At 47.0% G+C, this 11,787-nt stretch overlaps 1 protein-coding gene across 1 annotated transcript in view; it reads right to left on the reverse strand.

Annotated features, from left to right (window-relative positions):
* pogza (pogo transposable element derived with ZNF domain a) overlaps positions 1 to 11,787 on the reverse strand; it is a gene marked incomplete at its 3' end in the record, with an annotated part of 17,607 nt that extends 5,820 nt beyond the window's left edge. Inside the window, exons 1-13 of the mRNA XM_084454933.1 lie at positions 11,695 to 11,787; positions 10,623 to 10,746; positions 10,252 to 10,460; positions 10,057 to 10,138; positions 9,598 to 9,852; positions 8,846 to 8,959; positions 8,611 to 8,693; positions 6,752 to 7,284; positions 6,376 to 6,530; positions 2,953 to 3,053; positions 2,605 to 2,751; positions 1,558 to 1,692; positions 1,257 to 1,441 (exon numbers count right to left, since the gene is read on the reverse strand). Of these exons, the coding sequence (XP_084311059.1) occupies positions 1,257 to 1,441; positions 1,558 to 1,692; positions 2,605 to 2,751; positions 2,953 to 3,053; positions 6,376 to 6,530; positions 6,752 to 7,284; positions 8,611 to 8,693; positions 8,846 to 8,959; positions 9,598 to 9,852; positions 10,057 to 10,138; positions 10,252 to 10,460; positions 10,623 to 10,731 (2,108 nt within the window). The 5' untranslated portion in view covers positions 10,732 to 10,746; positions 11,695 to 11,787. The remainder of the gene's footprint in view (positions 1 to 1,256; positions 1,442 to 1,557; positions 1,693 to 2,604; positions 2,752 to 2,952; positions 3,054 to 6,375; positions 6,531 to 6,751; positions 7,285 to 8,610; positions 8,694 to 8,845; positions 8,960 to 9,597; positions 9,853 to 10,056; positions 10,139 to 10,251; positions 10,461 to 10,622; positions 10,747 to 11,694) is intronic.

An 11,787-nucleotide genomic window follows, 5' to 3' on the forward strand; every position in this document is an offset into this window, starting at 1 on the left:
ACATGCTGTGGTTCCTGTGCGGCGGAGGCCACCAGGCTGGATGCCTGCAAAGATGGGAAGGTTGTCCACAGGAGTGGGATGCAGGCATCCTGTCATGATGCGCAAAGCTTCGTTGATAGGCGGGTCGATGAGGCGGGTGTGAGCGCTGCGACACCAGACCGGTGTGCAATATTCACTGGTCGTGTAGACCAGGGATAGGGCTGTACGCAGTATTTTTGCACCGGCTCCCCAGCCTGATCAGACCAGTCGCCTCATCAATGCTACACAAGCTGTTAACTTCTTGCGCAGTGACTCGAGGTGTCGGCGGAACGTGAGCGACCTGTCCAATGTCACGCCAAGATATGTTGGTTCGGCGCTGCATGGCAGGAGAAGCCTCGCTGAGCTTCAATCTCCATTTCCGGAGGTATGCGGCTAGTGTCTGCATGTCCTGGCTCAGTGTCTCCTCCACGGCCTGCCAGTCTCCAGCTGAGTACACCAGCGCAAGGTCATCTGCGTAGGCATACTTCCTGGAGACTGTGGTTGGCAGGTCGTAGGTGTAGATGTTAGAAAGGGGGCCAGGACAGATCCCTGGGACAACGTTCTTAAGGCGTTGCAGCTTACTTTGCTGTCCGCTACCGGTGGTGAAAGTGAAGCTGTGGTTTGGACAAGCTCCATGATCATGCTGACCATGTGCCTGTCCGGCAGCAGGCAAAGCAGCTTGCAGGTGAGGCCACGGTGCCATACGGTGTCGTAGGCAGCCGTCAGTGTCTATAAAGACGGCTCCGGCCTTCTTTTTAGCCGAAAAGCTGTCCTCGATGTAGGCTGCACAATTAATCGTGAATTAATCGAAATCGCGATTATGACCTCCGTGATTAACTAATCGCAAAATGCCGCAATTAATGTGATTAATAATTTTGCTTTGAATTGAGTGTGCTAGGACACGGACGAATCACAGGCGCTTATGCTGTCTGACCAATCACATGCGTTCCCGCTGAGTGTGCTGTGCACAGCAATTTTACTGAGAAGACAGATAGCAGTAGGTCAAGACCAGTGTCACAAGAGTAGTGAGTAGGGAAAAAAATTAGCGAAAATTAGGTCAGTGAGTTAGTAACAAGAAAGGGATCAACATCCGTGATTTGGGAGCATTTTGGTTATTATATATTAATATTATATATTAAATATTAATCGCAATTACCATTTGGAAGCATATAATCGCAATTATTATCTTTTGTCATAATGGTGCAGCCCTAATTCACGGCGTCTCCCAGGTGGAGTACCTGTGTGTCTGGAATGTGGCCAGCAGGTGTGCTAGGCTCTCGTGGGGCGTCCTTTTGGGGGAGACAGCCGCCTGGGGGGCCGGGGGCACATCGATCACCCTGGAGGGCTGAAGGGGCTTCCTCCTGTATAAATGTTCAATCAGTGGGACCCTGCTCCCTGGAGCTGCATACGTCCTAATGGTCACCTGGAGAGAAAGAAGGGGAGAGAGGTATGTTTGAGTGAGGTGCTTGAAGTAAAGGGAGAAAGACACACACACACTCATACAGGCACACACACACCTCTACTCTCTTCCTTCCTCACCTTGGTTCCGGCCTTCAAGCCCTCCAGCTGTCTGGGTTTGATGTGGGTCTTGTGGTCCTGGACCTTGTGCTCCGCTCGCTCCTTGGAGAACAGGAACTGGAGACGGCAGCAGTCACAGCTGAACACCGTCTTCTTCTGAACACACAGAAGAGCAGAGGAGAGGATCAGTGAACACCGTCTTCTTCTGAACACACAGAGGAGCAGAGGAGAGGATCAGTGAACAGTCTTCTTCTGAACACACAGAAGAGCAGAGGAGAGGATCAGTGAACACCGTCTTCTTCTGAAGACACAGAAGAGCAGAGGAGAGGATCAGTAACAGTACTACCCGCTATGGGAGATTCAACATCTGTTTATTAGCCATGTATATGGTTCACACATCCTAGGACGACAGGGTGCAGGACAGGATAAGACATGCAAAGACATGACAGTGCAAAACAGTACAAAAAACATCAAGTGGTGCAGGTTAGTATATTACCTGGTATCTGCTGTTTTATTAAATGGAGTGGTGCGGTATATTACCTGGTATCTGCTGTGTTATTAAATGGAGTGGTGCGGTATATTACCTGGTATCTGCTGTGTTATTATATGGAGCGGTGCGGTATATTACCTGGTATCTGCTGTGTTATTACATGGAGCGGTGCGGTATATTACCTGGTATCTACTGTGTTATTACATGGAGCGGTGCAGTATATTACCTGGTATCTGCTGTGTTATTACATGGAGCAGTGTGGTATATTAATTGGTATTTGCTGTGTTATTACATGGAACAGTGCGGGATATTACCTAGTGTCTGCTGTGTTATTAAATGGAGTGGTGCGGTATATTACCTGGTATCTGCTGTGTTATTAAATGGAGTGGTGCGGTATATTACCTGGTATCTGCTGTGTTATTATATGGAGCGGTGCGGTATATTACCTGGTATCTGCTGTGTTATTTCATGGAGCAGTGCGGTATATTAATTGGTATCTGCTGTGTTATTACATGGAACAGTGCGGGTTATTACCTGGTGTCTGCTGTTTTATTACATGGAGTGGTGCGGTATGTTACCTGGTGTCGAATGTAGTGGTGCTGATAGTTGAGGCCGTAGCGGAACACCTTGAGGCAGTAGGGACAGATCAGGTAGGACGTGTCGCTGTGGGCCTGGCAGAAGTGATCCATCACCTCAGAGTAGAACGACGAGCGGAACTGGCACACCTGCAGAGGACCACACACAAGCAGACAAAAATCAGGGATTTGGGTTCAAGGAAGAGGGGTCCATATATATCAATGGCATGTGGACAGAATGGTGCTTCGCCGGAGGGCTGTCCACCAGAGGTCAAAGGTCGTTCTCAGCTATCTCCCTACAGTCGGTGGGATCTGGAGGATGTTTATAGCAGGGGCTGGAACAGAGTGTACCTGGCACACGTAGGGCATCTCTCCAGGTTTGTGGTAGTTCTTCATGTGCTGGAGGAAGACAGGCTCGCTCTCGTAGGCCCATTCACATATCTTACACTTGGCTGGAGGGTGAGGACAGAGCAGAGAGACGGACGCAGTTTAGCTACTAGGGCTGGGTATCGAGTCAAATTTCAAGATTCGATTCCGATTCACAGGGTTTGGAATCGATTACCACGATTCGATTTTTTTTTTTTTTTTTAGCTGTAACCTTAATTACATGACTGGTTATGCAACACATCAATACTAGGGCTGGGTATCGATACTGATTTCCAAAAATTAATGAATGAATGAATCATTGAATGAATTAATGAACTATTTATTCATTCCTTCATTTATTCATTCATTCATTAAATAAAAGATCGATTTTGGGATTCATGAATCGATTCTGAATCAAATGATTCAGAATCGATGAATCGATTTTTTAAACCCAGCCCTATTAGCTACACACTAGTGGAAAGTGCCTGTTCAAAGTGTGCATGCCATGTCATAGTCGCATCCCCTTTTCCATTACAGTATGATGTACAAGTGCTTGACAGAATCTTGACAGCAAAGGTCCCCTGCTGCATTCAAATTGAAGTAGCTAGCTAGCTAGTTGTCCAACTTGAACGCCACTGTGTCCACAGCACATATGTAGCTACATAGCCGTTGAATATGTGCCTGTGACAAAGGGATCCGAATAATAACTGCCCAGAAGACATCTAACAATACTGCTCAAAAAAATTAAGGGAAAACTTAAATTGTGAAAGAACAGACAGAACTCCAGAACAGTATTATGTTAAAATTAGCCAAAACGTAAATTTTCTCAAATCATTTTTCTAGACCCAGGACCAGGTGGCGGGATTACATCTCCGCACAGGCCTGTAAACGGCTAAAGATCTCCCAGGCAGAGCTGGTTGATGTTGCTAGGGAAAGGGATGTCTGGAGCCCCCTGCTGGAACTGCTGCCTCCGCGACCTGGCCCTGGATAAGCAGATGAAGATGGATGGATGGACGGACGGGTATATTTTCTCAGCTTCATGCGACGACACATGCAAGTCATTGGGTCCTCAGCAATACACCTGCCGCATATCAACTTCATACAGTGGCCACAAACCGTATTTACAGTAGCATGATGTGTTAACTTTGTCACAACACAAATAAAAAAATAAAAATAAAAATACCTGCAAGCAGGGATGTGGGGGCCAAGCAGCCAAGGAATCAGCTAGACTGACGTGGCGATATGAGACATGTTTGACAAGGGTCAAGGATGGTCCCGAGAATTTAGAACGTCAGACATATGGTTGAACGGGATTCGATCTCTGTACCTGCTGCTTGCAAGGCCGACATGCTAACCACTGTGCTACGCAGGATGTTGCAAAGGTGATTAGCCCTAGTCCACAAGGCATGTCAGCCGTTGGTTCCTCTCGGTTGAGTGAGAGGTGGGTGTCGTCATTTAAATTGGCACACGGCGAAAAGTATACATAGCAGAGCGTAACTATTTACTTCTATAGAATCCAGACAATCACACAAACATTTCGAGGTACAATATGTCCTTCTGTCTTCAAAAGTGTAGGAGAGGTGACGAGTTAGAAACACAAGATTGTTTCAGTCATTTTCTGCTTCAAATTAGAGCGTGGGAGTCATCATTCAAACTGTCACACGGCAAAAAATGATACATCGGAGAGCTTAGCTTTTTGGATTTTACGAATCCCAAGAGTCATGTGAACGTTTTTATATATAATATGTGTATGAGCTGTGAGAATTGGAAGAGGGATGGCAGTTTAGAAAATGTTACATTTTTACAAAATTCTGCTCTCTCCACTCTAAAATTGGTGAAATTGTGCAGGAGACCAAAAGTGCAACTTGCGTTTTTCAATCCAAAAAATGAAAAAATAACAAAACCATGGTATGTTTTCAACTCGGCTTTATGCAAGGAATCCAATGATCCCTGAATCTTGAAAATCGAACATAGGGTTATCAACGGTTATTAAAAAGTTATAAGCATAAACGCGACTCCAACTTTGACACGTTGGTGGCGCTAGAGTGCACAAGGTGTCAACATGCTACTTGTTGACAAGGGTCATGGATGTGTCCCGGATGAGTGTGCAAAATGTGGTTTTGATAGATTAAAACATTACTGAACTTTACCCCAATTCCTGTTTTGCAGCTTTTCTGCCAATTTTGACTGGCTGTCACGAGCGAACGCAATGGATAATCAAAAATCCCTGTACAACTTTTGTGGAAATTGGTCTAGAGAATGTGTATACCGAGTTTCATGCAGATTGGTCGAAATTCCTAGGAGGAGATACATTTTAAGGGTTTTGCACATCATTCAAAATGGCGGAGAATCCAAGATGGCCACATAGAGTGCGTTGAATCCGGTGCGTTGAATCCGGTTTGAGCCAAGGAATTGAAGGACGAAATTGAAGTTTGAAAATTGGACTTGCTGAAGAAAAGCTGCATGCATAAATGCACCTCCAACTTTGACACGTTGGTGGCGCTAGAGAGGGCGAGGTGTGGACATGAGACTTGGTGAGGAGGGTCAGGGCACTGTCCCGAAAGAGTGTGCCAATTTTTACAACTTTTGACCATACAGTTCTATAGGCTGCCATCCATGGCAGAAGAAATAAAGAAGAAAGAAGAAAACGTACAAATACAATGGGTGCTGCAGCAGCTGCGCTGCTTGGCCCTCAAATAATAAAGCCCCTTGTCCATATCACCCTTGATGGAGAGAATACCCAAAAGTGCACGTGATGGTGACGGAATCAGGTAACGCATTTTTATTAGCATTAGCTTCCCGCGTAAATGGCCAAATTTCAAATACCTGTAATTAACTCGTTTTTTGAGATATCTGCAACTGCAACATGGTACAACACAGTAGTACCCAGTCCGTTTCAAGTACCTAGATTATTGTTGTAAAAAGGTATAAGCACTTGAAATTAGCAGCCGTTTCCTTTCTTATAGCAGTTCTCCGTCATCCTGGAATTGATCTCTTACCTGTTAACACCCTAAAGGTGGACATGCACCGTATAAATACATATGCAATTTCAGACCAATCGGACCTATGGTTTCATTAGAATAAACTTTTTATAGGTATGCCAAATTGGCAATCGAGCAGGGTGGAAATGCCAGCATTTTGAAACCCTTGCCGTTAATATGGGATCATCCCGTACTGAAAAATAAAATGCACTTTGAATATTGAATCACAGAACTAGTGTTGACCGAGGCAAATTCAACCAGATGTAGCTACTACAGCCAGCCTCTCACACATTTGCAAGAAACGGTAAGCCAATCCTATTAGTTATATTTTGTTAGGGAAGGGGGATTCGCAGAGAAGGAGATCTGTTAACCATTTGTGTACCAAATTATTGCTAGGGACAATGTGTGTGTGTAGCCGCCTACGAACCCGTGCACTCGAACGCGCCGTGGACGGACTCTATGTGCCCCTGCAGGCGGTAGGGCGTGGGGAACTGGCGGAAGCAGTGCTGACAGGAAGTCTGTGCAACATAATCATCCTCCTCCTTGTTCATCTCTACATGCTGCTTCGTGTGACTCATCAACCTGGGAGAGAAGAAGGGAGGGGAGAGGAGAAGAGGAGGTGAGGTGAGGGAGAAGAGAGGAGGGGAGCGGTGAGGAGAGGGGAGTAGAGAGGAGGAGAGGAGGGGAGGGGAGAGGTTAGGAGGAGTTACTGAATTTGTAAAAATTCTGTACAACATACGCATTACATGTCACTTTACAGAATCTACGAAAACACTGAGCCAATCTTCATCTTCCAAACCTACTTGATGTTGTTGCTAATGTTCCTGTCACAGTAGACACACTTGAACAGTTTGGGCTGTTTCTGGGGCGCGGTGTCGGGCCGACAGTTCCGATCCGTTCCGTAGTAGAAGTCCTCCGCCAGGATGATGAGCTTGCCCCGGGACTCCGCCTCCAGGATGGGCGAGCTCAGGTGGCCGTACACGGGCCGCACCGCGGAACTGAGCTCCTTCTTTCTGTTCTCCTCTCTCGGCTCGTCTCTCTCCCCCTTTCCCTTCCTGGATTTCTTCTCCTCTCTGGATCTCTCCCTCTCTCCCTCCTGGGATCTCCGCTTGGCGGTGGCCTTCTGTCTGGGGCTCTGCTTGCCTCTGGAGCTCTTCTCCTCTCTGGAGCTTATCTTCTCATTCTTCTTCTTCTTCTTGGTCTGTTTGGGGGCCTCGTCAGAGGAAGAGGAGGAGCCAGAAGAGTCCTCAGAGGACTTGGAACCTTTGGAGGAAAGTTTCTTACGTTTCGGTGCGTTGATCTTCTTGAGACTCTCGGTGATCTTAATGCTGCATGTCTGGGCGGAGGGACAAAGACAAGGGGGTTAAAAGGAAACAGTTTGCTTGGCTCAATTCGCCTTATTCACCTCAGCTGCCATATTGGTCAGTCTGACGTAATTAGGGGTGCGGATGCGGAAGTGCCCGTTGCCTTCAATGTTAAAAGTTTTCTGTAAAAACACCACTTCAAGAACCAAAATAGTCAAAATAACAGGCTGAATACACTATCGGGGTTACAAACTCATCATTACCAGACTCCGATTGTTTTTCACTGTTGTTGTTTTTGCGTTTGGAAATACATCGGAGTGAATGCAGCTGACCGCTAACTATGGCTCATTCACCTCCATGTATTTCCAAATGTGAAAACAACGGCAGTGAAAAACAATCGGAGTCTGGTAATGATGAGTTTGTAACCCCGACCACACGCAGCACTCCCATCATTTAGCGGTAGGCTAATCATGTTGGTAATGAGGTGGTGCTGAAAAAGACAGCGAGTACCAGCACAGGTCCATGCGCATATAGCCTACTCCTATAGTTTTCCAGCCTGCTATAAAGAAATATTGAATGAATAGGCCTGTTGTTCAATAAATCTATTTAGTTTTGCATGGACATTTCTCTAATAAAGGCTTGACGCCGAAACATCCATTATTGTCCAATAAATTGGAAATAGGCAGTGAGTGCCGCGGTGCTTTTTAGATTACGCTAAAAATTAATTCACTTGTTATCCGGCATCGGCAGTAAAGGCTTGGTTTAATACTTAATTTTGATTAGTAAATTAGAGGTCTGGTTGCATATTGTAGGCTTGGAGTTTTCAGAGTAGCCTAACGATAGGCTTAATAAGCTATGAGCTGGGCAGTGCATCCACATTAAAAGGCTGCGTTTTTCGATTCCGATAGCTTCATGAAAACCTGTGGGTTATTCAATCCGATGATAAGTAATGCATCCAACCACACATCATAACACATCACAACATAACGGCGGAAAAAAACGTATTCCCCTCCGAGGGGGCCGGGGTTAAATGCGCTCTGTCTGGACGGTATCTTTTTTTGAGTAATCTTTTTTTTGAGTAATCGGTTACTCGAGTAGGATCAGGTTAGGTTACTCGGTTTTAAAATTAGTCGAAATTCCCATCCCTAGTACACAGCATCAGGGTTTAATTTTCTTCCTTGTGTATCTGCTGTATTTGTACATTTGTTTTATACGGTATGTGTTTAATTGTCTGTTGGATCATGTACTGTGTGTGTTCACAGAGACCCAGGTCTCAAAAGCCTCCCATCTATAAATAAGGACTCTACTCTCCAGTGAGCTGTGCTACACAGTTACGTTTGTGTTGGTACAGTACTTACACACATGTATCCTCGGAGCGCGTTAACCAGAGTGTACCTGGTGCCACATCGAATACACATCTGAGGCCTGCTGGGCGATCGTCCTGAAGATACACACCAGGGTTGCACTGGGTCAGAACATAGACATAGCGCGCCCCCCCACCTCCATATACATACACACATATTCCCAAACAGCGGTATGTATTCTATGAATGCTGTGAGGAGGAGGGTCAGAGGCATCCTGAAGGATACAGACCTTTGAGGAGGCTGATTGGAGGAGACCTGGAGGGGGAGGAGCTTGCTGCTGCAGGCTTAGCCAACTGGAGCGCTGGACTGTCTGCTGACTCTGGAGCCCCCACCGAAACTACCTCTACACACGCACAAGAGAGAGGGAGGTCAACAGGTAAACAACCACAAAACATCAGACGTTAGCTAGTAATACCCCATAAGCTAAGGGCTCATTTGAATAATTGGCGCAGGTTTGGTCAAGCTACAATAGTCAGCAAAAACACAGCATTAACTGCCCTCTAAGGCCGTCTCCACCAACAAGCAGTATGTAGCTGAACAGCGCCAAGCTTACAGCAGCTCACAGCTGCTTACAGAGTACTGGGAAAGCTAGTGGACCAGCTAGGCTACCGACAGCTCACGTTGGCACAGAGGGTCGTGTTTTTGAAGACTGCAGATCAACTAGCCAAGTTAAAATAGCTAGCTAATGTTAGCTAGTGCTAACGTCTCTGCAGTCAAAACTGACCGTCTTCGTCGTCAGAACACTGTTATAGCCTGCGCTTCAGCCCAAAAACGTCAACAACAACAAAAAAAAGCATAGAGCTCACTGCCCATGGCGCTAAAAAGCGCTTTCTAAAGCGCTCTATGGCTCATAACAAACACTAGAAACTCTAAAACACAGCTCGCCGGTGGACACGCACCCTGAGAAAGAATGACCTGAACACCTGGCGGAGAGAGGAAGACAAACACAGCCCCGGTCCTGCTGGGAGGAGGAGGGCTTACCAGTAATGACGGGGGCGGTGGTGGTGGGTGGAGGCAGGGAGGAGGTGGAGGGCAGGCTGACGCTGCAGGAGGCCGCGGTGCTGGTCTGGACGCCCGTGGGGCTGCGGATGGTGAGGGTGACGGGGATCTGGACCATGGTGAACCGCCCAGCATCGCCTGTCCTGCTGCCTGTGCCCCCCACACCCTGGGCTAGGGCAACAGCTGGCGCCAACTGCTGGGCACTGCTGGGCTGGGGCAGCAGCTGGCACCCCTGGCCTGGAGAGAGGGGAGACGGGGGGGTGGTTTGGGAGGAGAGAGGATCAGGCCAATATAGAGGAACTCTGAAAATTCCTCCATGCTTCCTCCCAATCTCAAGGTAATCTCTGATTTAATATGATTGGAAGCACGTACCCCTCTACACAGCTAACATCAAAGGCTGCGTTGTAGGCCAATAGGACTGTAACGTTGTGTCCAACTCACCACCAGGGAGAAGGGTGATTGGTTGGCCATTCAGGATCAATCCCATTGGGTTGGTCTGGTCTGTAGACACTCCCTGGAGTGTCTGTAACACACACACACACACACACACACACACACACACACACACACACACATGGTTACAGGCAGGCTAGGAGGAGGAGGTGGTGATGAAGGGGGTGGCGTGACCTGCGTTACCTGTGTACTGACGATGATGGGCTGACCAGGGGGAGAGCAGCTGCTGACCGTCTGGATGGGCTGGCCAGCTGGGGGTACAGGGGTCAGCACCAGGGCCCGGGCAACCGGGGACACAGGGGTCTGGGATGGGAGGGTTCTGGCCGGGACCAGGGGCCTCTCTGTGGGAGACACTGGGACCAGGGTCAAGATGACAGTCGTGCGTTCTGGGTCTGAAGATGGGAGAGGACAGATAGGTTGAACATACAGGGGATATGGAGCATCCATCCACGTACAACTGACCCAGCAGCAGGGACCACATTCCCAATCCAACAGAACTGCCACAGAGGCAGGAAGTGTGGAGCAGGATGTGACATTAGCCCTCTCTCTCTCACCTTCCGTTGTTCCTTTCTTCCCCAGCGCTGCCTCCTTCCTTGTGGGCCGCTGCCAGGGCTCCAGGTCGTCCTCCTCACACTCCATCAGGAGCTCTGTGGGGTCGGCCATGCTGCGCTCTGCCTGCTGGTCAGAACCACAGAGAGGACAGGAGATCACACCTGGAACAGCAGCGCCTGGAGAGCAGCATCTACCACCCACCTGCTGAACCTGTCACTCAGACTCATGTAGGCTTCTACCACATCACTTCTCAATGGGTTTTAGTCTCTTATTTTGATTTTATAATGTGAAACCGATCAAACTGTGAAACCTCTTTTTTATTTTATTCCCCGTCCCCATCCCCTAGGGGGCTTTTACCCCCACCTAGGCCGTTATTGTAAATAAGAGTTGCTCTTAATTAACTTGCCTAGCAAAATAAAGGTTGATGATGAAAGTAAATCAACTATTTTGGAGTTTTGTAGACCTTTTTACAGATTACAAAATATTAACCAAATTATACAATACAAATCACACTACAACGTAAATGTCACTTATATGGTTAATCATCTGTAGGCTTCAATTGTTATTGCTTTGATAAAGCATGTAGCAATATTATGAAATAGCATCAAATGTTGGAATAAACGGTAGGAAATTGAGTATTCACTCTTGTGAAACTGTCATAGAATGCATTTGCTCCATGGTTTGTTTGTGTGTGTTGTGACGAAGTCTACTATTATGCTAAACCAAAATTAGCATGCTAGCATGCATAATATGCATTTATATTTTCAGCATGGATAAAACATTATCAGTATCAGCTTCCAAAATAAACCTAACGTTATCCCCAACAAACTGTAACGTCGACTAGACACACTCCTCTTCGCTCCTGATTGACGCTGGGCTCACTGCACCATGTGCATGCTTGCTTCCCGCAGCCTGGAGCCCGCCTCTACTTCTTGAAATACTCCATGAGATTTAGCACTTAGCAGGCTAGCTAGCAATGCTATCTTGCTAGCATAGCTAGCTCAGTGAGTTTAACAACTGGGCAACATCTCACTCTATATCCACACATATGACACAAACCGAGAATTGGTTTACCTTGTTCTCTCTTTTGCTTTAGTTAGTGGTAACAGACGCATGCGACTAGACTAGATATATACACACGTTTGCTATTGTTGCTTGCGGTGTTTG

This window comes from Borostomias antarcticus (assembly GCF_949987555.1).
Source record: "Borostomias antarcticus genome assembly, chromosome: 21".
Classification (NCBI taxonomy): Eukaryota; Metazoa; Chordata; class Actinopteri; order Stomiiformes; family Stomiidae; genus Borostomias; species Borostomias antarcticus.